General features: G+C 50.2%; 1 protein-coding gene across 1 annotated transcript in view; it reads left to right on the forward strand.

Annotated features, from left to right (window-relative positions):
- The window catches only part of LOC119384176 (elongation of very long chain fatty acids protein AAEL008004), a 582,544-nt gene that overhangs the window by 450,973 nt on the left and 104,640 nt on the right, over nucleotides 1-26,931 (forward strand). Inside the window, exon 2 of the mRNA XM_037652454.2 lies at nucleotides 11,239-11,643. Within this exon, the coding sequence (XP_037508382.1) occupies nucleotides 11,248-11,643 (396 nt within the window). The 5' untranslated portion in view covers nucleotides 11,239-11,247. The remainder of the gene's footprint in view (nucleotides 1-11,238; nucleotides 11,644-26,931) is intronic.

Here is a 26,931-nt window from a genome sequence, read left to right on the forward strand (position 1 = left end):
TATCTTAATTATGATTTTCTTAAATAGCATTGTTCTAATTACGGACAGCTTAATTAGCATGATCGGTTCGAATTAGAACTGTCCTAATTAGCGCGATACTAATTGGCAAGGCCTTAAGCGAGGTTTCAGTTAGCATGACCTCAATTAGCGTGATTATTATATGGCTTGGCTTAATTAGCTTGATCTTAGCATAGCTTGGCTTTAATGGCTTGAGTAAGCATGCGATTGACTAAAAGCATGAAGGAAAAAACGAAGAAAGCCAGAGAGCGTGCTGGCCACTGATAGTTTCTCGTCGACTCCAGACGGCATAAAGGCATAAAGGGACCGACAACTGATTTTTCTCGAGCCATGTTAGGGGCAAAGCTCCTTAAAGCGGCACCCGTTCGTCCCCGTCGTAGTGCGTAACCAGTCTTAACGCTAGTACCAGATCTTGACCTCCAAGGTGGTGCCGGTGGGAGATTTCTCCTGTGCGTTGTTGAACAATAAAAAATTCGCAGCGTGCGCGTTAACTAAAAGCCGAATTTTTCTGTCTCTCATTCCCCATTAGCAGCCATTGGCATGTTCCAGTAGGAAACGTTAGTAGAAGTAGAAATGTAAGTGTTAGCTAAAAGCCGCATATTCTGTCTCTCATTCCCATTAGCAGCCATTGTTTACCTCCAAGGTAGTGCCTAGTGAGATTTCTCCTGTGCGTGATTAAACAATAAAAATTTTGTTCAAAACGCCGTTGATTGATGAAGTAAACCAACGAAAGACGCCAGATGTTTTCTAAAAGCAAAACGAAAAGACGCCAGATGTTTCTAAAGCAAAACGAAAAGATGCCAGCTGCTTAACGAAAGACGCCAGATGTTTTCTAAAGCAATGGTTTTCTTAACAATGAAAATTCACAGCGTACATGTAAAATTAAAGTGAGCTGAAAGTCGTCATAACTCTCATCGAACCTTTAGTATAAACGCGCCCGATCTCACGTCGGTGTTGATGTACCGGGCAGAATTCACGGAGGATTCACGGTTTACCGATGAACCTCCGCAGCTTCGCCCACTCATCATCATTCACTCCGTGGATATGCTGCGATTTTTTTTTACGACTCGACGGAAAGCTCACCCTTCGCACTGTTTGTAGCCGCAGTAGTTAATCCCAAAAGCACGTAGTTATTTTACAAGCGGTATTTTAACTGCGAAACATTTCTTAGCGAACTTCTGCGACTTTGAGCGTATCTATCTATCTATCTATCTATCTATCTATCTATCTATCTATCTATCTATCTATCTATCTATCTATCTATCTATCTATCTATCTATCTATCTATCTATCTATCTATCTATCTATCTATCTATCTATCTATCTATCTATCTATCTATCTATCTATCTAGCCGCCTAGGAATTTGTGCTCTCCTGGCCGTTTCGTTCATGGGGTGCATACCAAAATTGGTATGGCATAACCTGACTGTATGGCAAACATAAATGACAGATCATAACATGAAAATCATGACATGCATGTCATGTAGAGCATGATTTACATGCCACAGTCTTGGTGCTCTTGCGGCCGTTTCGTTAAGTTGATATATACCAAAATTGGTATGGCTTGACAAGAGTGTATGGCGAACATAAATAACAGGAGTTATTATGAAAATCATGACACGCATGTCATGTATAACATGACTTATATGCCACGCTCATGGAGCGCTGGCGGCCATTTCGCTAGCTTTATATACACTAAAATTGGTATTGCGCGACATGACTGTGTGACAAACATAAATAACGGGAGTTAATATGCAAATCATGACAGGTATGTCATGTACAGCATGACTTACCAGCAACGCTCATGGTGCGCTGGCGGCCGTTTCGTTAATTTCATATATACCAAAATTGGTACGGCTTGACAAGAGAGTATGGCGAACATAAATAACAGGCGTTATTATTAAAATCATGACACGCATGTCATGTATAACATGACTTATATGGCACGCTCATGGTGCGCTGGCGGCCGTTTCACCAGCTTTATATACACTAAAGTTGGTATTGCGCGACATGACTGTGTGACGAACATAAATAACGGGAGTTAATATGAAAATCATGACAGGTATATCATGTATAAGAGGACTTACGTGCAACGCTCTCGGTGCGCTGGCGGCCGTTTCGCTAGCTTGATCTACACCAAAATTGCTATTAAGCGACATGACTGTGTGACGAGCATAAATAACAGGAGTTAACATGAAAATCATGACACCCGTGTCATGTACAGCACGACATGGTGCGCTGGCGGATGTTTCGCTAGATTGATATACACCAAAATTGGTATTGCGCGACATGACTGTGTGACAAACATAAATAACCGGAGTTAATCTGAAAAGCATGAGAGGTATGTCATGTATAACACGACTTACGTGCAACGCTCATGGTGCGCTGGCGGCCGTTGCGCTAGCTTGATATACACCAAAATTGGTATTGCGCGACATGACTGTGTGACGAACATAACTAACAGGAGTTAACATAAAAATCATGAGACCCGTGTCATGTACAGCATGACATAGTGCACTGGCGGATGTTTCGCTAGATTGATAGACCACCAAAATTGGTATTGCGCGACATGGACTGTGTGACAAACAAAATACCGGGAGTTAATCTGAAAAGCATGAAAGGTATGTCATGTATAACACGACTTACGTGCAACGCTCATGGTGCGCTGGCGGCCGTTGCGCTAGCTTGATATACACCAAAATTGGTATTGCGCGACATGACTGTGTGACGAACATAACTACAGGTAACATAAAATCATGAGACCCGTGTCATGTACAGCATGACATAGTGCACTGGCGATGTTTCGCTAGATTGATATACACCAAAATTGGTATTGCGCGACAGGACTGTGTGCCGAACATAAATAACAGGATTTATTATGAAAATCGTGCCACGTATGTCATGTATAACACGACTTACATGACACGCTCATGGTGCGCTGGCGGCCGTTTCGCCAGCATGATATACACCAAAATTGGTATTGAGCGAGATGACTTTCTGACGAACATAAATAACAGGAGTGGCCGTTTCGCTAGCTTGATATACACCAAAATTGGTATTGCGCGACATGACTGTGTGACGAACATAAATAACAGCAGTTAACATAAAAATCATGACACCGGTGTCATGTACAGCATGACATAGTGCACTGGTGGATGTTTCGCTAGATTGATATACACCAAAATTGGTATTGCGCGACAGGACTGTGTGCCGAACATAAATAACAGGATTTATTATGAAAATCATGACACGTATGTCATGTATAACATGACTTGCATGCCACGCTCATGGTGCGCTGGCGGCCGTTTCGCTAGCTTGATATACACCAAAATTGGTATTGAGCGACATGACTGTGTGACGAACATAAATAACAGGAGTTAACGTGAAAATCATGGCACCCGTGTCATGTACAGCATGACATGGTGCGCTGGCGGCCGTTTCGCTAGCTTGATGTACACCGAAATTTGTATTGCGCGACATGACTGTGTGACGAACATAAATAACGGGAGTTAATATGAAAATCATGAGAGGTATGTCATGTACAGCGTGACATACGTGCAACGCTCATGGTGCGCTGGCGGCCGTTTCGTTAATTTCATATATACCAAAAATTGGTACGGCTTGACAAGAGTGTATGGCGAACATAAATAACAGGCGTTATTAAAATCATGACACGCACGTCGTGTATAACATGACTTATATGCCACGCTCATGGTGCGCTGGCGGCCGTTTCGCTAGATTGATATACACCAAAATTGGTATTGCGCGACATGACTGTGTGAGGAACATAAATAACAGGAGTTAACATAAAAATCATGACACCCGTGTCATGTACAGCATGACATAGTGCACTGGCGGATGTTTCGCTAGATTGATATACACCAAAATTGGCGTTGCGCGACATGACTGTGTGACAAACATAAATAACAGGATTTAATATGACAATCGTGACGCGCATGTCATGTAGGGCATGATTTAGACGCCACGCTACTGGTGCGCTCGCGGCCATTTTGTTACCTGGATATATACCAAAATGAGTATGGCATGACAGGAGTTCGTGTCGAATATCACGCATCGTATACGTATACCAGAATGTACGTTTCATTAGCATGACATATACCAGATTGTACATGCATGCATTCATGACAAACTTGCTATATATAGTGAACTAGATGTCACGACATAAATGAGTTCGTTTGCTTCAATGACAAACAAGACTGTATATGCAGCTCTTTGCTGGCTGCTTCGCATTTCATCGATTCCCACATTGCGTGGGATCTGCCGGCTTTTTACTTCCTTTTTTTTTCTTATTTCGTGCGATAGTGGTTAAGGACACCGGCGGCGGCGGCGGCAGACAACTACGTCGTGAACAACGGCCGTTGAAATGATCTCATACCAGCTTTCACTGTAACATTTTCATGGCGTCATCTGAGTCGTTTCTTGCGCGGCTGTGTTGTGTGCGAAGGTCACGCACGGAAGGATGGTGTCCCACATCTTGTGTTCAACGTCGACATACATGGCCAGCTTTTCGGCGACGGTCTTAGTTAGACCTTCGGTAGAGGCCATTGGTCTGCGGATGGTAGGCAGTGGCTTGTTTGGCTGTATCTCAAGATCGCCTGAGTTCGGTCAGCAGTAAAGGCCGTACATCTACTGGTGATGGGTACCTCTGGGGCGACATGACGCAGGATGACGTCCTCAACGAAGAACTTGGCTACCTCGGTGGCACTGCACTTGTACAGGGCACTTGTTTTGGCGTAGTGGGTGAGGTAGTCGGTAGCTACGACGATCCATTGATTTCTGATATGTCTACTATTTTTTAATGAGAAATGAACGCTATTATTATAAATATTATTATTATTATTATTATTATTATTATTACATTATTATTATTATTATTATTATTATTATTATTATTACTACTACTATTATTCTGCAAGTTCACAACGGGGACGGCCTCAGTAAGTCTACCTCGATTTCTTGGAAAGGTCGGCGAGGAAGTTCGATGGGCTTCAGAAGTCTGGCTGGCTTAGACGGTGGTGTTTTCCCTCACTGGAAGTCTCGGGAAGTCCTTACTTAACGGGCGACGTCGGCAGTGAGGCCAGGCCAGTTGTAGTTTTCTTGTGTCATCGCGATCGTGCGTGCAAATGCCAGGTTTACAGCCGTTGGCTCATCGTGCAACGCTTTCAGAACCTCTAGACGTAATGCTGAATGCTGTAGGGGGTCTGGGCCAGCAGCCGCCCAGAATCCCTCAGGGACGAGGCAGACACCGAGTGACACGTCTTCTCTGTTCACAGGCCCGGCCACGACTGATCGTCAGTGGCCGCTGAGCCCTCCCAGCTACTCCTCTTTGTCCTATTCTCTAGGCCGGCTCCGCCGCTTCCGGCGCTCCCCATACTGCCCCCTCCCGCCCCGGTAAAAGTTGGGAGAGCGAGGTCATGGTGGCCACTAGTGGCCATGGCGGACCACGCGTTGCGCACGCAACAAAGCGCCTGCAGAGTCTGTCCATTTTCTGGCCTCGGCAGCCATTGAGGCTGCCGTAGCGCGGCTGCCCTGCATGCTCCGTGCGCTGGGCTTGGGATGCTCCTTGGCGGGCGTCTTGCCAACTTCGACTGCTGGCTTGTGGTCGGCGCGCGTTTCGAAATTAGTTTGGTTTGTGAACCTTCCGTACCTCCTGTACGGCCGCCATTTGATTATTCGAGCGGCCGTCACAGACTTACAAAGCCATTTGTTAGTGAAATTCGACACAAGCTCCCTCGGCGAGTTGTTGGAAAAGCTGGAAAGTGACGAGTGCTCACCTGAAGACGAAGACGCGATTTTGACTGGGAGGGGCACATAAAAGGTGCGACGTTTACGCAGGTGCAAAAACGCGAAATGACACTGCATAAAGCAAAACAAATATAAATATCTCTGTGGTGCGCGATGACGCTCTTTTCAAACAGCGTCCCGTAGAAAATAAAGTAATGTTGTCTTTTCTTTTATTCTCACGTCGGAAACACGGACGCAATTGTGGGACTATAATCTTCAGCGGTAGCACATGCGCAGTTTGGCTCTCTAGCCTTCCCTTCATTGCCATGAAAAGTTGTCCGCGAGTATAGCAGACGACAGCTGCCCAGGACTGCTGACACTGTGCATGCGCGTATTCTCGTTCATTTCGCCGCTGTGCTCTGTTGTACAGCGCTTATCAGCTCGGCGGTCGATGCTCGCGCGTTCAGGTTAAAAAAATTGGCGGCTGTACATTGAGGTCTGTGGTTCGTCGTCGTGCGTTACGGTTAAGGCCTGAACACACGTACGCGTTGCAGCGCGTCAACGCGTGACTTTTTGACGCGGCGCCGCGCCGTCTCCCTATGGAGCGGGAGGGCGCGCAGCTTCGCGTAGCCGCGCGCCCTCTCTCCCCATAGGGAGAGGGCGCGGCGCCGCGTCAAAAGGTCACGCGTTGCAGCGCGTCAACGCGTGACTTTTTGACGCGGCGTCGCGCCCTCTCCCGATGGGGAGACAGGGCGCGCGGCTACGCGAAGCTGCGCGCCCTCCCTCTCCATAGGGAGAGGGCGCGACGCCGCGTCAAAAAGTCACGCGTTGACGCGCTGCAACGCGTACGTGTGTTCGGGCCTTTAGGTCGTAGCGTCGAATCACGGCTGCGTCGATTTTCTTCGATGCTGCCTCGTCGTGTTGTCAGGTCTTGTTTCGGCAAAGTGTCCTCACGAAGGCGTTGTCTGGTAGGCGGCGAGCTTATATGTGATGATTCCCGAATCGTTGTCGTTGTCGGCAGAGGCGAAGAAGACGGCACAATTAAAGACGAAATTCTTTATTGGGCGAACTCGTGCCAAGGAAACGAAAAGTCAAAGTACACGCACTGTACACTGGTAGCGCCGTACAGAGCGTTGGCCGCCGGCAGTCTGATCTGCGGTAACGCGCGTCGGCATTTTGCATGCGGCATCGAAGATTCCAGCCCTATCGTTGGTGGCCGCGTTAGTTCCAGAATAAACTCTACTGTTCGCATTGCGCGTTGAAGCTTATCAGAAAATTCTAAAATAATCTGGAAGGTTCCCGGATAGTCGGGCGCGGTTTGCGCAAGGCGGTGGTTATTCGTGTAACGGACCGGTTGCATAAAAATAGAAAAACAAGCGCGCGTGGCAATAATATCCCCACGTCGTCTTCTCAACTCTCAGGGAGCCCTCTGATGCAGAGGACGTGTTCATTGAACAGCAGTTTATATGATTTCCTACTTCTACCGTCACTAAGGCAAATCATGGCAAATCATGGCATAGGTGAACTCCTACCAATTAAGTCTGTGAAAAGCTCTTTTAGCGTTGCTTTACTAGAGATGATGCGCGTGTTAAGCGTTGCCAGGTTCAACTTTCCTTCCGGCATATTGCTGAACTCCCAAGGAGAGGCACCATCGGAGGGATCGTCTGCACGTGCCCTGGGGAAAAGGCACACGAGGAAATGGAAAGGCAATAATGAAGACGAACTGCGAAAGAGTAGTAGTTTATGCGCTCTCGAAAATGTGAATAAGTCAGGGATTTTGCAAAAAATAAATGGATTAGAATTGTTGCAAACGTTCCCAGATAAAACCTGCTAAAGAGCTTTTTCACAAATATGAAGTACTTCCGGTTAAAAAATTGTATGCATATTGTTTATCCGTAGCCTTCAAACATGAAATTTTCAAAACACATTCTTTTTGCGACAGGTTTCTAATTTATGAAAACGCGAACGCACGCACACAACTAGTCAAACTGGTGAATGGCTTGTTCAAACGTATAAAGAACAATACGGTTGACACTTGTTTGAAATTGAATTGCCACGACTTCTAAATAATTTGTGTAGAAAGAACGTCGTTCTTGAAAACACTACTAACAAAGCAATTTTCGAACATTTCCTTTACCAAGATGTTCAATATTACTACATAAATCATTATTTCTTGTTTGAGTACAGTATTAACCTACTGTTATTACGTTATATTTCTATAATATGCTGACCGTCTACTCTAGTACATTGTACCTGATGTTGCATTTTACTTTCATCCATTTTGTGTCCGCGAAATTAATTACGGAGTCGTATATCGAAGAACAACTTTGGGCCGTCCAGCGAGCCGAGGAAGCTGCCCGAGCCCAAGGGCTCGCGGCCGAGGCCTAGGCCGGGGTTGAGGCCTACCCAAGTAAAGTTCGCTGGACTTTATAAATAAAGTTATTTCTCTCTCTCTCTCTCTCTCTCTCGTATTATTATGTCTAGCTTTCTTTTCTGCTTATTGATGTATTTCCTTGTATTATACTGCTTACATTGTATTACAGCTTTCTACCATGTCAAACGTTCATTATGCCTTCTTTCATGCGGCTGCGATACCTCCAAGGTGTATTTTTGTTTGAGGTGTCCACGGCATTGTAACAAGCTATCGAAAGATAGCTTTTACCGCGGCCTACTCGGCTATTATGTTTTGTTTCGATGGCGAAAATATACTGAATTGTAACTTTCAGTGGCAGTCTGTCCGTGTGCAGTGGTTTTTTGCACCCTCTGCTGTGTTACGATTCTCACCACCGTGGCCGCCAGGTACACTGCAGCTGTTGCAGTCTGAGGGCCAGAGTGTCATTACTGGCATCATTCGAACGGTGATTGTCCAACAATTCATGAGAGAGTCCAGTTTCTGTTCGGCGAGATGATTAGTTGCAGGAAGAAAGCGTAACAGGTGCATTCCTTCCGGTATATTGTTGGACTTCCAAGGAGAGGTAACATCAGAGGGATCGTCTGCACGTGCCCTATGGAAAAGGCAGACAAGGAAATAGATAGGCAAGCATGAAGACGAACTGCAAAAGAGTATCAGTTTATGGGGCTTCGAAACTGTAAACCTCTAAATTTGCCGAGCGAACCTGGCCTATACTCGCTGACAACTTTTCTTGGAAATGAAGGCAAAGCTGCGGGGGTGGAGCTTCTGCACATGTACTTCTAGGCGAAGTAGTCCGGTTTGCGCGCGCACCTCGTACAACTGTGGAATGCTATCGCGTCGCGGCATAAGTGTTGCACATCTGCTTAGGCGAGCGTTTGTGGGTAAAATTCGTCACAAGTCTCTTAAGGCGAATAGACGAAAGAACCAGAATGAGGCGGACGCTCACGAGAAGACGCAGACGCCATGTAGAGTTTGAGGTACACGTGAAAGGCGCGACGCTCTCACGCGTGCAAAAGCGCGAAATGACAACTTCTAAGTTTAAACAAATTATCTCACCGGTGTGTGGTGCATCGTGCCTCAAGGGGCTTCCTGTGCATAATGAGGAAGTTTTCATTTATTTCTTATCATATAGAAAGCATGGACGCAATTGTGGGGCTACAATAATTAGTGGTAGCGTTCGCGCAATTCGGCTCTGCAACCTTCGCTTTATTGCCAAGTAATGTCCGCGAGTACAGTTCGTTCGATGGTCGCGTGTCGGAGGCGCTTGAGGCTGGATATCGTTGACCCGCCTTAAAGCACTGAGCTGCCACCGGTTTAATATAGTAGGTAGGAAAGTTGTGGTAGCTTTTAGGCTGGCGGCACGCCATGGTGGGCCCGTTTTCGCTCAGTTATTTCGCTTTGCTTGTTAATGCGTTCTCCGACATGTCGGTAATAGCTGACGAGTGCTGTTGACAACATATCTCTTCGTCAGAACAATGCCAGAAGGCCGCATAAATAGCTTTAGTGTTTTAGGGAGGAATAGACAGTGTGAACGGGTCCAGCAGGTTACGACGCAAGCAGAGGAGGAGAAACGTACTGGACAAAGGCTGGATTTACAACTGAAGTTCGATAAAGAAGGTATTCTCTAGAACACCGCCGCGCGTGCGTTGAAAACCAACACAGCAGGAATCATGTGAACATAAAGACTAACCCGCCCCACCTCCTTTCTAACCGGGCCTTAACACGTGCAATACGTGATGACATTAGAGTATTGTCAGATATTGAAATTCCTCATCTCTGCGATGCCCCTAAGAGTCACTCACAAATAATTCAGCGCCCAACTTCCTCACATGGAAAGCATCGCTTATTTCTTTTTCCAGCGTATTTGCAGCCTGCGCGAAACCATAAGACTGTCATCGTGTACTAACTGGCCTAGAAAACTACGCTACTAGGGGGGAAATACCGCGCGTTGTTGGAGGCTGAATTCTTGGTCGGGGTGCCATGGTGGACTTCGTTACATGCACAAAGATGCGCATAGTTACACGCGCATTATGCGAAAATGACGCTGCGATCTGTCGCGTGTGTTTATGGCGATTTCTGAGAGGTCTCACTGAATGTTCGGAATGCCATGTTTAAGAGGCCCAAGGAGACAGCGAGAAACCACATGTAACCTCCTGAGAGTAATCTTAATTGCGCGTAAGCGCTGTGTTTGAGGGAACTGCGAGAAACACCTTGACGGAAGCGCGATAAGACAAGCATGGTCTTCCAAAAGGACATGCTTCTAGGATAGTTGGTGCGTATATTGCTTAGGTACAGAATACCGAGGCGCGAAATACATTTCTTGAAAAAGGGAGAAGCAGAAGAGAAGACAGAGAAGCGCCGGCGCTTCTCTTGTCTTTTCTTCAGCTTCTCCCTTTTTCAAGAAATGTATTTCGCGCCTCAGTCTTCTGTACACAAGCACGACCGTAGCACTGGATGACCGAGTGAGATCAGCGTGAGGCAGTGCAGTATAGGCCGGAAGTGTGCAGCTCCTCGCCGGGCCAAGCACCTACTTTCGAAGAGGCCAGCCACCCTGGCATTAGCACCCATGCTTGCAGGTGCACATCTTTGAAGTACATAACTGTGCGTACCGATGACAAGGATACTAAAACGGAAAAGGGGAAATACCTTGTATGAGGGCTTCTTTCGAGATTTAGTGATGAATAAGTGTCCTACCTAGGACAGCATATGAAGTGAACAACATGTCAAGCCACGGAGGACTGTGAAAATACGCACTACGGTAGCCGTGCCATGCGCCTCGTATTCAGGTGTTCATTCACCGACAGACGTGTCGCTCGGCAGCGGGTAAGTTGACGCGGTGAAGCACCTGAAGGCGATCCCAAAGTAATTCGAAAAAATATTGCCAAAAATGTTGGAAATGTTGTACATTAATTAACGTAATTGAGGCTAGCGATTACGCTGCTGTGTACACTGAGCTATGTTTAAGGTGCTGGCGCAGTGAGTAAACATCTTTTGCTGTATGTACATGTTTTCCACCGCCACTAGAACGTACAGCAATGGCAGTAACTATGTTTACCGCGCAGCCCTCAGGCATGACGTCGTCGCGCTGGTTTCCGGATCCCGACCGAAGATCAGAGGGCTGGTTCCTCACAGGCAGCGCAGCACCGCTGATGGCACTGCTAGCAGTCTACGTGTACACCGTCAAGGTACTGGGGCCACGGGCCATGAAGGGCCGAATGCCGTTGCACATCAAGCCACTGGTGCTAGCGTACAACCTGTTCATGGTGCTCAACTGTGCCTTCTTCCTAGCCGAGTTCGTGCGGCTAGCGTTTATCGAGAACGGCTACAGCTTGTTGCTGCAGGAGGTCGACTCGTCTCTGCGGCCAGCCACCATGCGGCTCGTGAGCCTCTCGTGGTGGTACTACATGTTTCGCATCTTTGAGTTCACGGAGACCATCTTCTTTGTACTGCGCAAGAAGTTTGGACAGGTATGTTGGCCTTACTGTTTCAACTCGATTCGTCAATAGAAGGCACTTGAGGGCCAGAAATTTTGAAGCGCGTGGTTGCTTGCTCTTTGGTGCGACCGAGGCAGTCAGTTGTCATATTTGCAAAATGATTGCACGTAGGACAGGCCGAAGCACTATAATATACATTTTCTTGAAATGATTAAAAGTACAAATACGAAACTTACAAGACAAATTAACATCTTAGGGACATCTCTTTCAGGCTATATCGCGTGCGGTAATTATTTTCTAGGAAAGCAGACCGCCTGAAGTGTTTTGACGTTTTGCTCATTCTACTTTTCGAAGCTTATGCACATTGGGCATTTAAATCGCTGGGAACCTTTCATGCTGTCACACAAGGTAAGCAAATAAATTATCGTGCCCATATTCTCTGCACGGATTGTAACTGTGAGAGAGAGAGAGAGAGAAACGAAGGGGAAAGGCAGGGAGGTTAACCAGTTGGCTACCCTACACGTGGGGTGGGGTAATGGGGCCATGATAGATAAGATAGGAGGAGAGATAGAAAGGATGGTTGATCCCTCCGTCATAAGAATCGGAATAACACGAAAGTAAAGCCTGCCCTTACAGAAGCAACTGTATGTTTACTGTACATTGATATAAGAGTTTGTACAATGTATATTGATGTCTGGCAACTATAGCACCGTCTAACGTGGATGCACCCACTTCGATGACTGGTGGTACATCTCCATTCCGACGACTAACGTCCATGTTAAATGATTAAACAAAGCCTTGTGGTAGCTGTAGTAGTTAACGGTGAAAGCGTAATCAGAGAACGAGGTGCGATAGCCAGAAGAGCGTCGCATATTGGACGCAGAACTTAAACGCCATCCCGCGGCATGTTAAAATGTGATTGAACACCACGGCCGGACTAGAGGGAATCGCAAAGCGCGTCGTGCCGCCCCGGTAGCCCGGTCCCGATTTTTCTCGGGACGAGCGCGTGAGCGGGGAACGCGGTGTTACAGCCATGTGAGGCAGGCGTGCGTCGCAGAGCTATTTTTGGTTTGGATTAGCGTGATGCTATGAGCGCGGCCGACGCTTTTACGATGCTTCACAGCCATATATACCCTTTAGGAGAGTGGTGGTAGTGGTTCGTTAGGAAAGGAAGAAGGCACCTAATTTCTGCAGCCGGGAGCACGGCGCAGTGCCTTGATGGCCTGGAGATCTTGGAGGGGCACCCTCTCGCGTGTGACGTCAGAGCGGGGACTCCGCTCTCAACCGCGCTGCAGCAGCCACTGCTCCTGTATGCGGATCGTCTGCTTCAGGCGGGAACTTCATCGAACGAACAGCCTCGCGACGGGTAACTTACGCCTGCAACGAATGTTTTCGAGTGTAATGTTGAACTTGTTTTAGTTACGGCCCAATCGACAGGGCCAAGAAATCCCCCGGATGGCCGACGAGCGCGCCGATGCCACCAACCGCATTGCTGCAAAGAAGGGGAAACTATGTGTGAGTGTTCTCGCTCATTATCTTGTCTTCGCCGGCCGATACTAATTAGCTTGGGTGTTTCTTTCGATATTTCAGTAAGCGTGCCGTTCTCCAGCATCTACAAATATGTAGAAAAGCTTGTGAAAGGTCGCGGTGCCTCATCGAGGGCGAGGCGGTGTACGACGCAGGCCACGTTGTTGAATGCGTGGCCGAGAACGTCAACGGAGATCGCATCCCCGTCGCAGCTCTCGTCCTGCAAACAAGCGCGCAAGTGCCGCCTTGTTGCATGCACCCTCTCCCGCCTGACGATGCCCATGATCACAGTCTGTCCCCTAATTTTGGTTCGGTAAGCACGATATTACGTCGTAGTTCATAATAATACCACACAGGGCCGTCTCATGGGTACTAGAATATAACAAATAGTTAATCGCTGATTATAACACGCACAGGGCCACAGAGATTAACGTGGCAAAGGCAAGCTGGGTCCAGTTTCACGCCACGAAGCCTAACGAGTAGTTAAAGAGCTCCGCTTTTAAAAAAGTGTCTGCACTGCTTCAGGTGAAGACTTTTAGAGAATTTGCATTAAACAGCGGCAACAGGTTTCGCTTATGATATTATGATAAGCAGTCCGCTAGGCGCGCGCTTGCCTTCACAAGTAAAATACGTATGTACACCATCCAAATGCAGCCGTAGTATCAGATATCCTGCGCCGCTCAGCTGAGCTGACGAGGCGCGCTTACGTGCGAGGCGATTCGGAGGCCGCGTCGTCGGCTGCTTGTCTAGGGGCCTTCGCGGCAGGTTGCTACACAGCACTTGCTGCACGCGGTCGATAAAGGCGTGGGGCGCATTCCCATTCTTAGATTGACGATCCACTCCTTCTTCAGCTTCGGGTCCCTAGGGTAGTTGTGAAAGCTAACGCCTTTTTCACGAGCAGACGAAGTACACTGAGGCACAGAGCAGTACTTCACCACTGCGCAGCACTCGCCGCGGAGACGTAGCCGACGAAAGCGCGCGAATCCCCGCTCTGACGTCATACAGGCGCCGTTCGCAGCGCCGCCATCGGTCGCACACAAGGCCAATAGGGGTGGGGGTAAGGTGATTCTTCATCTCGCCTCTCTTCGCGCCCCGCCCAAGCACCGCCCTCTTCTCGTGACGTAAAGCCCTCTCTCCTCGCCGGCGGCGGCAGGCGGCAGTGGCGGAGTTGCTCGCTGAATTTCGTGGAAAACGGATGTGTCGCCCGCGATGCCTAACGGACTAGTCCTCGTGCCTCTCGCCGTCGACGCCCTGTGACGGTTCCTTCGACCGCTATGCCATGCGCGTCTCATCGGCAGGACCTTCGCCGCCTCATCACCGACGCGTATCGTGCCCCTGGCTGAATCGTGGTCCCGTCCCTCGAACTCCTGTGACCAGCTCCATCTCTCCTGTCTTCTCTTCGTCGCGCCTGCCAACTTCCTATCACTTCCTTCTCCATTTTCTTCTACTTGTCTTTTATTCCCTCCTTACTCCCACCCCCTACAAGGCGCTGAGCCGTGCTCCCACAAGGGCTGCAGAAAATAGTGCCTTTTTCCTTTCCTCCAACCACGCATTCATTCGGCAGTGGCGGCAGCGCTTGAATACCCTACGCTTGCAGCGCGCGGATGCCACGGCTGCGAGTCTGTGCGAGGAGCCGGCGGCGCGCCGCATTTACACGATTGCTGAGGAGCGCGCGTAGGTCCGGTCTCGCGCGCGTATTCATGACGACTGCTCCTCGCATTCATGCGTGAATTTGTTGCGTGCGATAGGCCGTTGTTGCGCGGTGGGCTGCTCAAACAGCAGCGCGCAGGGTTTCAGCTTTTTTAGGCTTCCCCAAAAAAAGGAGAGACGACGCCTTTGGATTAGAAACATCAGACGCAGCAAATGGACCCCGACCGACTGCTCCGCGTTATACGATATACGTTCTTGAGTATTTCGCTTGAATATTGCTGGTATTGCAAACAGCATACCATTAACACAAACTTATTGTTCGTTGTGCAATGGGGCCCTTTCAGGTGCACGAACTTTAAAAATCATTTGCTCACGCTGAAAAAAGGAGTTTTATGGTTCGCGTTTCAAACGCTTGGGCACATGGAATTTTGCAGCGATCACGCTATAAGCCTGATGTGTTGCGTTTACTTAATTTATCTCCCGTTCTGAGCACGGGCTTGGGATGTTACCGTGATGTTGTGAGGGGAAGATTTCTTTCGATATCGCGGGTTAGTGCTGCCGCGCGTCAGCTGCGGCGGTTATCTGGCATGTGTTGTACGTTATGTGGCCTGCGTTTCTATAACTCTCAGCCTATGGTGTCATTTACCGCTGTGTTGCCGCTTGTGTACATGCTACCGGTTTCACGCTTAATTCGCGCATGCAAATCAATCCGCGCCTCAGTGGTATGCGAACGTGCCTTGCGCTTTTTAGTCATGCACGTATAGTGCACAATGTCTGTGCTCGTGCAGGAAGCTCTTCACTATAGCAAGGGGCCCTCATGTGCTGGATGAAATTTCGTGATTAGGAAGTATACAGCGTGACGAAGTTGAGCAGAAAAAATGATTTTCTAAAGTAAACCAACATGATGTCTGCTATCACAGACTAGCAGAACGAAGTATTGTTTTTATTTAACACTCGCCTTCTAGGGGCCCTGCAGCTGCTCTGGCGAAAACCTTAAATGCCACAGAAAACGTGAAAATTGACCGCCGGCGTCGGCGGTGTCAACACGAGAGATGTGAAAAATCATCACGCAATGACGTCACCGTATACGACTAAAGCGTGTGACGTCATGATGACGTCGAGTAACGTGACTTTACGCGATTTGCACTGCCTCCGTGATCGGCCCACCGATCACGGAGGCTGTGCAAATCGGCGAAGTCATGTGATGGCATTATCAGATGACGTAACGTAAGCTGACGTCAACGTGAAGCCATTGTGACGTCACAAATTCTAGCTATCTATGACGTCCTAAGGAAGTCATCACATGATTTTTACTGCCTCCAAAACCGGAAGCGTTGCAAGCTTTCTGCTCGTCCCAAAGTCTTGCACTGCCTCCGTGATCGGCGGGCGATCACGGAGGCTGTGCAAAACGCCGATATCATGTGATGACAATATCACATGACGTAACGTAATCTGACGTCAGCATGACGTCATTGACACGTCACAAATTTGAGCTTCTATGACGTCCTGGTTACGTCATGACATCATTTTTACTGCCTCCAAGATTGGAGGCGTTGCAAGCTTTCTGCACGTCCCCGGTTCTTGCATTGCCTCCGTGATTGGTGGGCCAATCACAGAGGCTGTGCAAAGCGCCGATGTCATGTGATGACAATATCAGATGACGTAACGTAATGCGACGTCAGCATGACGTCGTTGACACATCACCAGTTTGAGCTATCTACGACGTCCAGTGACGTCATCACATGACTTTTTGCCTCACTCGTGTTGGCGCCGAAGCCTCGGGACTCCAGTCAATTGCCGCGTTTCATGAGGCATCTAATGCGTTCGCCCTGAAAGCAATGTTTTAATGACCATGACGTCAACAGCGCGAATTCTGCTTGCGTGAAGACCCCCATACTGTTGAAAGCGCGAGCATGAGAGATCCGATTTTGGACTTCAGTGATCTTGCTCACTCGCCGGTACTCCGCTTCCGAAGCAAGTAAAGAAACCAATGTTATATGTATAGTACTCTTCACAGTTCAACTCCAACTTCGGAGCGAGCATCATCGCAGGGTCGAAAAACTTCTCACGAGATCACTGTGCAGAGTAGCGCTAGCCGAACCGTACTAAACATCATCAGCGTCAGAAACAATTCTAAGCGTCGTTATTATTGAACCTAAGTTCAAAAAAATTAATCAAGAAAACAAACCAAAATAGACACAAACCCACAGGTCTTCGTAGCACGATAAGTCGCCGATGATTACGATACTCCCTCATGCGAATTCTGAGCACAGCTTTGTGTTGGGGCAACGCCAACTGTGTTTGAAGTTCTGACTATCCGCATTGGAACATTCGTTAAATATTGCCACAGAAACTGCCAGTGCTCGAGTGCTATACGCACACCATTCTGTGCATTGGAGGCGTCACGAACCGAGCGAAACGTTGACATCGGCATCCCGGTCACGACAAGCGAGACAGTCGCAGCGCACCCGCCAGCCTTGCATGCGCACGAGCTCCGACCGAAGGGCGAGCGGGCGTGACGGAGGAAGAAAGTAATTTTAGAGGCCAGTGGCTCGTAATATTGACAGACCCCGCGTTCGCTGTCTTTGGTTCTCGTTCCCTCTATCGGTTACGCCAACGACGTCATCGGCGACGCCGATCAACGCAGGAACGGACGCCTAAGAGCCGCGCTCTAAAAGCACAGCGCGTTGCGTAGAATGTCGTGGACTCGAATCGGCATAAACAACTCTAGAAGTCAGTTTCTCGATGATTTGGACACAGATAATTCTCTCCAAATTCTTCATTAAACTTGTATAACAATGTCCTTGCACAATTTGTTTCGCCATTTGCTTAGTAGCGCTAGATTTCACGAATGAACAGCGCGTACATAACCTCAGCCGTGCGCCCGTAGCGCGGGAAGACTATATATGGCGGACGGCGCCGGAGCGGAGGCGTGGCGGTGACGTGAACGTCGTCGTCGCCGCGCCGCAACGTCACTGCCCCGCCCATTCGCGAGACTCTCCCCATATACGGCTCTGCAACGCTTGGGCTAAGATCGCCACCTCGCGCTGTGTTAAGGCATTGACAAAATTTAACTTCTTTTGAAAACGTGCCGAATGGGACGGGCGTGTAACGCGTTGCAGGTGCTAATCGCGGAGGCCGCAGTAATGACGAATTACTTTACTTTACCGCTCCCAGAGGGCATCACCACCCCGCTGACCGGGAGAGTGGTAGTTATAAAAGGCGCGTTTGTAAAGCATCTAGAGTATGTGACCGTGGCGCAGTGAATAGCGTGCCCGGCGTCTCCTGTTGCGGTCCGTGTGTTCGTGGGTTCGATGCCCGTTGACGGAACCTTTTTAACACGAAAGTGTTTTATGCCGGGGTCCACCAAGTACATCCGTCACGGATATGACGTGGATAAAATGGACGCCAACGGGTGAGAAAGAAAAAACCAAGAAAAAGATACCCCCGCTGGGAATCGAACCCACGACGTTGCGGCCACGACGGCAAGCGCCCGACGCGCTACCGACTAAGCTAACTCGGGAGATGATAGACACGGCGCGAACGCGCCTTATATCTTTCACACATTCTCTTTCGCGGCGGGCGGAGCGGGACGGTGCCGCCGTCTGTGAGATGTGAAAAGAAGTAATGCTTCACGATCGACACTTACTAGCGCTTACTCCGAGATTGCATGCGATATCGGAGGTCGTGGTTAAAGCGTCTCGATACCAGAGAGCTAGACTGGCCGCGCTCGCGTCGCCGAGGCACCCTTGATAAAATGAGCTAGAATAGTTTACCCTTGACGCAGTTACGTTCTTTGCCTTTGGCTTCGTGTTAGCGTGCGTCGGCTCATCGGAGTAGTGCGGCTTCTACGTGCACCAACGGGATTTCTCCGCCGCCGACTGCTTCAATTGCGAGAGCACCGACTAACAGAACTGCTGCAATATGCGTCGCAGAAAGGACGCGATTTCGACGGGCGAATGTCGTGCCTTGGTGGAGCGAGAGCAGCACCTGCGAGACAGAGGCCAGCGGGACGCACGCGTTTGCGGCTCAGGCTACGCAATGTGTGTTATGTATGCATGAGCACAGGCGTCGGCTACCCATTACTAGAAAGCGCGCGCCATGCCGTTTCTCTCCTTAATTGACGACGCTTTGAAGAAGTGCATACCGGGTACCAGTGTTGATTATGAGCCTGTTGATATCATCCTTACGCGGGATTCACGATTCGCTGTGTCCAAATATATGTTCACACCGTCAGCTACCATAACGGTTTAATCACGATCATGGGCGTTAGTCGTCGCGATAGAGACATGCTGTCAACATGGGTGCATCCACGTCAAACGGTGCTATAGCTGCCAAACACGAATAGACATTGTACAAGCTCTCATATATCACTACACAATAAGCACTACTTCTGTGAAGACGCGTTTCACTTTCGTGTTATACCGATTCCTATGTCGGAGGGATCAGCCATGTTTTTTTCTTTGCCATCTGATCGCGTAAATTTTTTCGACGTCATTTCTGTGACGGAAATACGTCACTGAAGTCTTGGCGAACCCCGGCATAAAACACTTTCGTGTTAAAAGAAGAAATGAACAGTTAGTGAGAACACGAGCTCGCGCTGGTAGCTCACGGACGCTCGTCAAGTCCGCTCGCCTTGAAGTAGTGCAGCAGGGCTTTCGTGCCCTTGTGCATGCACGAAATCGCGGGTCAAGGATTTTCTTTTCTAATAACCCTCTTGCATCCGGACGATCTAGTTTGGCTCCTAGAACACGTCATTGAGTTTGGTAGGATGGGCAGTGGCATAGAATGTGCTCAATCGTCTCCTCACAGCCGCATAAGTTGCATGCCGCACTGTTGGCCATTCCGAAGAGATACGAATATGCATTCGTAAATGTCACACCCAACCGCGTGCGACACCGCGAAGTTGCATCTCGACGGGAGAGTCCCCATGGAGTAGGCTTATCTACGGGGGGGGGGGCAAGGCGGGTGCTAGCCCCCCCCCCCCCCCACTTTCAACAGTTGTCGCTGTCTGCTGCACACTGGGGAACGAAACATTGTGGCGAAGTTTTCGTTGAACACAGCAATAACTTCATTATATAGAACAATTTGTGCTACGCTTCTTCTGTGAAAATTGTCTTCCGCGTCTCACGACCCCGCACTGTAGGCTCTCTGCGGTGCAGGCTGCCTATGCGAATGTTACGCGCCTTGTGCTCCAGCATTCTAAGGGAGGCTACAGCTGAGCAGGGGCACTATAAAGTTAGAACAGTCTGTGAGGCTTTCATTCTGCTATACCGGGCCTGAAATTTACATCGTCGCCGACGCGAATATGGGCGGGGACCAGTAAGCGCGTTATGGACTGATGAAACGCTCTTCCACTTTCTGGATATTCATCTTTATTCATCGAAAAGGAATAGCATCGCCGCTGCTTTGGGTCGTTCAGAGTGCACAAGTGTTAAGCATGTTAAGTGTCTTTGCTGGGCCGAACTGGGACAGCTAAGAAAGGTTTCCGCTTTAGTCTCCGATCAACCTGCTTCGCCTTGCTTATCATATGGTAGATTACAGCGATCGCGGCGGCTTGCAACAAATCGACGACGAATGAGGCCGTGCATGGTCTTGAGCACATTGAGAAGTACAGCTTTCAAGCTTGCCCCGAAACTTTTTCTACCGGACCAGGAAGATCGTAGAGGTCCGCGGTTCTCTGGACTAAGGAGACTGAATTGACAGCCGGGCCTTCATGAAATGCGTTCAAAATGAGACACTTTCCGGCTATTTCGAAAAAGTTTAGCTATAGTTCAGCATAATAATGCGATGCTTAATGGGCATACGTCATTTTAACGCTGCTTGATTTCACAGGTTTCTGACGTCCCGTAACAAGCAGGCAATATTATGGCAGACCAAAAAATTTTCGACGAATCGCCAAGAACCAATGATCAAAAATATGCTGCATTGAATATAGTGTGTTCGCTAATTTTTTCACGCGGTCGTACATAAGTGGTCACTACGCGACTGATCATTTTCGCGTAATTTGTTGCACCGCGTTACTAGCAGGTGTTGTGTGCATGAGGCGGAAAATTTCGACCAACCATAAACAGCTAACGACCAATGCAGAAGGAAACGATTCGGGGTATGTTAACGTTAGTGGGAGCGCTCGGCGGCTGCGAGCATTCATAGAAGAGAACGATGATCACGTGTGCGCTCGTGGCACGCGGCGGCCGCTGGCAGCGGGCAGTTGCGGCCGAGGCTCGGACCAGTAAAGATGTGTCCACTGTTGTCTTGGTCTCCTTCCTGAGGGGTTCTGGGCTCCGAAACCCCTACATCTGGCGCCCAACGGGTAGGACCCCGCCCCATTATGTTCCGCCTGGTCATCGCCCGCCGGATCCCAGCAGCTCCTGATTTCGGCCCCCGGCACGGTGATATCGCCTTCGAGCAGCTATGGGCGCTGAAGCGGGCGTTCCTGGACATGGCCGCCTACGGGGTCTACGACCTGGTCCCCCTCCATCAGCCGGTCGAGACCCTCGTGTGCCTCTGCCTTTCCGGGAAAATGACCCCCGACGAGCAGCGGCGTGCCATCATCGCCCTGGAGCACCTCGGTGCTTCCATCGGCATCCCGCTGCCCGTGCAGGTCAAGGAGGCTCTGGAGCGCTCGTGTGGCGAGGCGGCACTTAAGGCCGACAACGAAAGCGCCGACGCCGCGCGCGCTGATGAGGTCGGCGTCGAGGCTCGTACGAGCTCGTGCGGCCGGACGGCACCGCGGGAGGACAAGCGACGCGGTGGCGACGCATCGACCGCCAACGAGGGTGCAGAGACCAGGAACGACGAGCAGCACACGGCGGTGGACGAGGAGATCACCGAGGAAGAGGCCGAAGACTCCCAGGACGGCGAAGGCGAGTGCGACCGGGGAAACATAGAAGAGATTGCCGAGGAGATTGACGCGAAAGGAGACAGGCCAGCTGAAAAGGTGGGCGCTGGTGTTGTGCTGGTGGATTTCCGGAACGACGACGATGGCGTGAAGGAAATGGACGGTGCGAAGGAATATCTTGGAGGGCGAGAGGAAAATGATGGAAAGGCGGAGGAGCTGAGAAAGAAGCGTAAAACGAAGAAAAAGAAAAACAGCAACGGGAGAAAAACAGCACACGAACCGCCGCATGGTGACGAGGAAACCCGAGAGTCCAAGGACTGTGCAGAGGCCAAGGGGTCTCGATGTGGCGAACGGAAGGTAGCCAGGGTCGTTAAGCAGGAGGAATACGAGGAGAAGTTGGAGGCGAAGGCACGGCCCAAGACGGCGAGTGGGACGAGAATATGGAGTGTGTGAAGGCAGATGATGCAGAGGTCATGGATGACGTGAACGATGTCGAACATGTTGAGGGGGTGAAACCCGAAATCGCTGAGCCGACACCGGTGTACGCCGAGCGGGTCAACAACGGAAAGTACAAGGACGAAGAGGAAGACCGAGACTACGTCGAGATGGAGATGCATCAAAGACGACCTGGTACCGACATCGACGAGGGACGAGAAATGAGCGCCGCAGGGACAGGCAACCAAATCTTCTACGGGAACGTCGCGCCCCCATGGCTGCCGAGGCCGCCAGCGTTCGAAGATTACTACGCGGAGGAGTGGCCGCCACCCAGACGCGAATGGTCCGAGCGGCTACAACGGCAAAACTCGACACACCGGTACGTCTACTACGACAACAGCACCATGAAACGTCAGCGCCAGGAGGCCTACTATGACTACTCTGGGCTCACTAGCTCGGTGGTCCGCCGTGGCCAGGGCTAGTTGCTCCATCTCCGTGGCACCTCCTTTCCCCTATTTCACCGGAGGGGAGGGGGCAGTGTGGGAGCGCTCGGTGGCTGCGAGCATTCATAGAAGAGAACGATGATCACGTGTGCGCTCGTGGCACGCGGCGGCCGCAGGCAGCGGGCAGCTGCGGCCGAGGCTCGGACCAGTAAAGATGTGTCCGCTGTTGTCTTGGTCTCCTTCCTGAGGGGTTCTGGGCTCCGAAACCCCTACACGTTATAATCGCCCACATTTTTTCAACAGAAATTTGGGCTTACACTATTAGCATAGCTGCATTTCCTTCGTGGGGCCAGAACGCCCTCCAAGCAACGTCGCAAATGCAAATACGTTGAGTATGATCAATCTTATACGCCTCTAATACCATAAATTCTTATATTTTAAGGGAAACTTGTGGTTTTTAAGTTAAGAACAATGGTAATATAATAATAATAATAATAATAATAATAATAATAATAATAATAATAATAATAATAATAATAATAATAATGCTAGAAACACTATTTCGACTAAGAGCAAACAAGGCAATATATAATATTGTCACGTGGTCGTGACGACGAAGACAGCAGTCAGCACGTTCGAGATGAAACTGTTTATTTGGCCGAACTTGTGGCCGGGAAACTGTAAGTCAATCTACAGCAACACACTGATAGCGGCGGACAGAGCGTCGACCGTCGATCAACTGACAAGCGGTCAAGCGCGTCGGCTTTTATACAGGCGCTATGGAACTTTCCAGCAATATCGCTGGTGGCGGCGTTATCTCTCGACAAAGCTGGAACATTCGCGTGCGGCACGCAATCTTAACAAAACGATCTACTAAAATCGTGAAGCTTCTCGAACACTGCTTCACGGCCAGCGTCGAGCGTTGATAACCGTCCTTGCTGGTCAAACTCGAACACATCAAAATAAAAGAAGAAGCGGGCGTGGCATTGCCCCCCTCTGAAAAAGCATCGTCCCGATGCTTGCAACAGAACATGCAAAGGAAAAAACAAGTGCATGCACAAATAAATTACAATAACAAAGGAAAAAGTAGAGTTCTCAGGTTCGCTAACGCGCAAAAAACGGCTTAAGGCGCACGACATGGACGACTTCAGGTCGTGCGCGGCGTCGCTGGGAGTTCGTAATGCCGTCCGGGACGACCTCGTAGTCAAGAGCGCCGTGACGTCGAAGCACCTTGTATGGGCCGAAGTATCGCCGAAGAAGTTTTTCACTGAGCCCACGTCGGCGTATCGGCGTCCAGACCCACACACGGTCACCGGGTTGGTACTCCATGTGGCGTCGTCGAAGATTATAGTGACGGCTGTCGACCCTCTGCTGGTCTTGATGCGCAGGCGGGCGAGCTGTCGAGCTTCTTCGGCGCGTTGCAAATAGGCGGCAACGTCGAGATCGTCTTCGTCGGTGGCGGTTGGTAGCATTGCGTCGAGCGTTGTTGCCGGGCTCCTTCCGTAGACCAGCTTGTACGGCGTCATTTGCGTCGTTTCTTGCATGGCCGTGTTGTATGCGAAGGTCACATACGGAAGGATGGCATCCCACGTCTTGTGTTCGACGTCGACATACATGGCCAGCATGTCGGCGATGGTCTTGTTTAGCCGCTCGGTGAGGCCATTGGTCTGTGGGTGGTACGCTGTGGTCCGGCGGTGGCTTGTTTGGCTGTATCTCAGTATTGCCTGAGTTAGGTCAGCAGTAAACGCCGTGCCTCTGTCGGTGATGAGGACCTCTGGGGCGCCATGACGCAGGAGGATGTTCTCAACGAAGAACTTTGCTACCTCGGCGGCACTGCCTTTGGGCAAGGCCTTCGTCTCCGCGTAGCGGGTGAGGTAGTCAGTCGCTACGACGATCCACTTGTTGCCGGAAGTCGACGTCGGGAACGGCCCCAGTAGGTCCATCCCGATTTGCTGGAACGGCCGGTGAGGTGGTTCGATTGGCTGCATAAGTCCCGCTGGCCTAGTCGGCGGTGTCTTCCGTCGCTGGCAATCTCGGCAAGTCTTGACGTAGTGGGCGGCGTCGGCAGCAAGGCGTGGCCAGTAGTACTTTTCCTGTATTCTGGCGAGGGTGCGGGAAACACCGAGGTGTCCAGCCGTCGGGTCGTCGTGTAGGGCCTGGAGGACTTCTGGTCGCAATGATGAGGGCACGACAAGAAGGTAGTCCGTTCGAAGTGGCGAGAAGTTCTTTTTCAGGAGAACGCCGTTCCGTAAGAAAAACGACGACAGTCCTCGCTTGAATACCTTCGGAACAACGGCGGTCTTGCACTCGAGGTACTCCATAAGGCCCCCCAGTTCCGCGTCGGCTCGTTGCCTTTCGGCGAAGTCGTCGGCACTTATAGTTCCGAGGAAGCAGTCATCGTCGTCGTCTTGCGGCGGCGCGTCGACGGGGGCACGAGAGAGGCAGTCGGCGTCAGAGTGTTTTCGTCCGGACTTGTACACGACGGTAATGTCGAATTCTTGAAGCCTCAAACTCCATCGTGCGAGACGACCTGAAGGGTCCTTCAAGTTAGCTAGCCAGCATAAGGCGTGATGGTCACTGACAACTTTGAAGGGCCTGCCATAGAGGTAGGGGCGAAACTTTGACGTAGCCCAGATGATGGCAAGGCATTCCCTTTCTGTTGTGGAATAGTTGGCTTCTGCCTTGGATAGTGACCGGCTAGCATAACTGATAACCCTTTCAAGCCCGTCAGTCTTTTGCACAAGGACGGCACCGAGTCCTACGCTGCTAGCGTCGGTGTGTATTTCAGTGTCGGCGCAATTGTCGAAATGCGCAAGTATGGGTGGCGTCTGCAGGCGTCGTTTAAGTTCCTCAAATGCTTGCACTTGCTCCGTTTCCCACCTGAATTCCACGTTAGTCTTCGTGAGAAACGTCAGTGGTTCGGCGATGCGTGAAAAGTTTTTGACGAAGCGTCTGTAATAGGCGCATAAGCCGAGAAATCGGCGCACGGCCTTCTTGTCGGTGGGAGGCGCGAAGTCGGCGATGGCCGCTGTTTTCCGCGGGTCTGGGCGCACTCCAGACTTGCTGATCACATGGCCCAGAAACAAGAGCTCGTTGTACGCGAATCGGCACTTTTCTGGCTTCAGGTCAGTCCAGAGGCCTTTATTGCTTGAAGTACTGCCTCGAGCCGCCGGAGATGCTCGTCGAAGGTCGAGGAAAACACGACGACGTCGTCCAAATACACAAGGCACGTCTGCCACTTCAATCCGGCCAGTACAGTGTCCATGATGCGCTGGAACGTCGCAGGTGCCGAGCAAAGACCGAAAGGCATGACCTTGAACTCAAAGAGGCCGTCGGGTGTTATAAAAGCCGTCTTTTCTCGGTCTCTCTCGTCTACTTCGATCTGCCAATAGCCGGTCTTGAGGTCCATCGATGAAAAGTACGTCGCGTTGTGAAGTCGATCCAGGGTGTCGTCTATCCGTGGGAGGGGTACACGTCCTTCTTCGTGATTTTGTTCAGGCGCCGATAATCAACGCAGAAGCGCAGTGTCCCGTCCTTCTTCCTCACTAACACCACGGGTGACGCCCACGGACTCTTGGACGGCTGGATGATGTTGTCGCGTAGCATCTCGTCGACTTGTTTCTTTATCGCGTCGCGCTCTCGAGTCGAAACTCTGTAGGGGCTCTGACGGAGTGGTCGAGAATCTTCTTCTGTTATAATGCGGTGCTTAACAAGGTGCGTTTGTCGTACCCGCGATGACGACGAGAAACAGTCCTTGTATTGCAGGAGCAGGGTTTTGAGCTGGTCTTGTTTGACATTCGCAAGGCTCGTGTTGACGTCAAAATCCGGTTCGGGACCTCTATTCGTCGAAGCAGGTTCGGCAGCATCGAAGAGGGCGAAAGCATCGCTGGCGGCTACACATTCGTCAATGTAGGCAACCGTCGTACCAATGTTGAGGTGCCTATATTCGTGGCTGAAGTTTGTCAGCACTACCTTTGCTTTACCGTCACGCAGTTCGGCTATACCTCTTGCGACGCAAATTTGACGGTTCAGGAGTAGTTGCTGATCGCCTTCGATGACGCCTTCAAGGTTCGCAGGTTTTTCGGTGCCGACGGAAATAATGACGCTGGAGCGGGGCGGAACGGTCACCTGCTCTTCTATCACATTCAGTGCATGGTTCCCTGGCGTCGCGTGGGGCGGGAGCGCTTTGTCTGAGGTTAGCGTTATCGACTCAGATCTCAGGTCGATGACGGCGCCGTGGTCACTTAGGAAGTCCATTCCAAGTATCACATCCCTAGAGCAATTTTGTAGGATTACAAAGCTCGCAGGATAAGTCCGGTTATTGATGGTGACTCTCGCCGTGCAGACACCAATCGGCGTTATCAGGTGGCCTCCAGCTGTCCGGATTTCGGGTCCACTCCAAGCGGTCTTTACTTTCTTCAGCTT

This window comes from Rhipicephalus sanguineus, chromosome 2, assembly GCF_013339695.2.
Source record: "Rhipicephalus sanguineus isolate Rsan-2018 chromosome 2, BIME_Rsan_1.4, whole genome shotgun sequence".
Classification (NCBI taxonomy): Eukaryota; Metazoa; Arthropoda; class Arachnida; order Ixodida; family Ixodidae; genus Rhipicephalus; species Rhipicephalus sanguineus.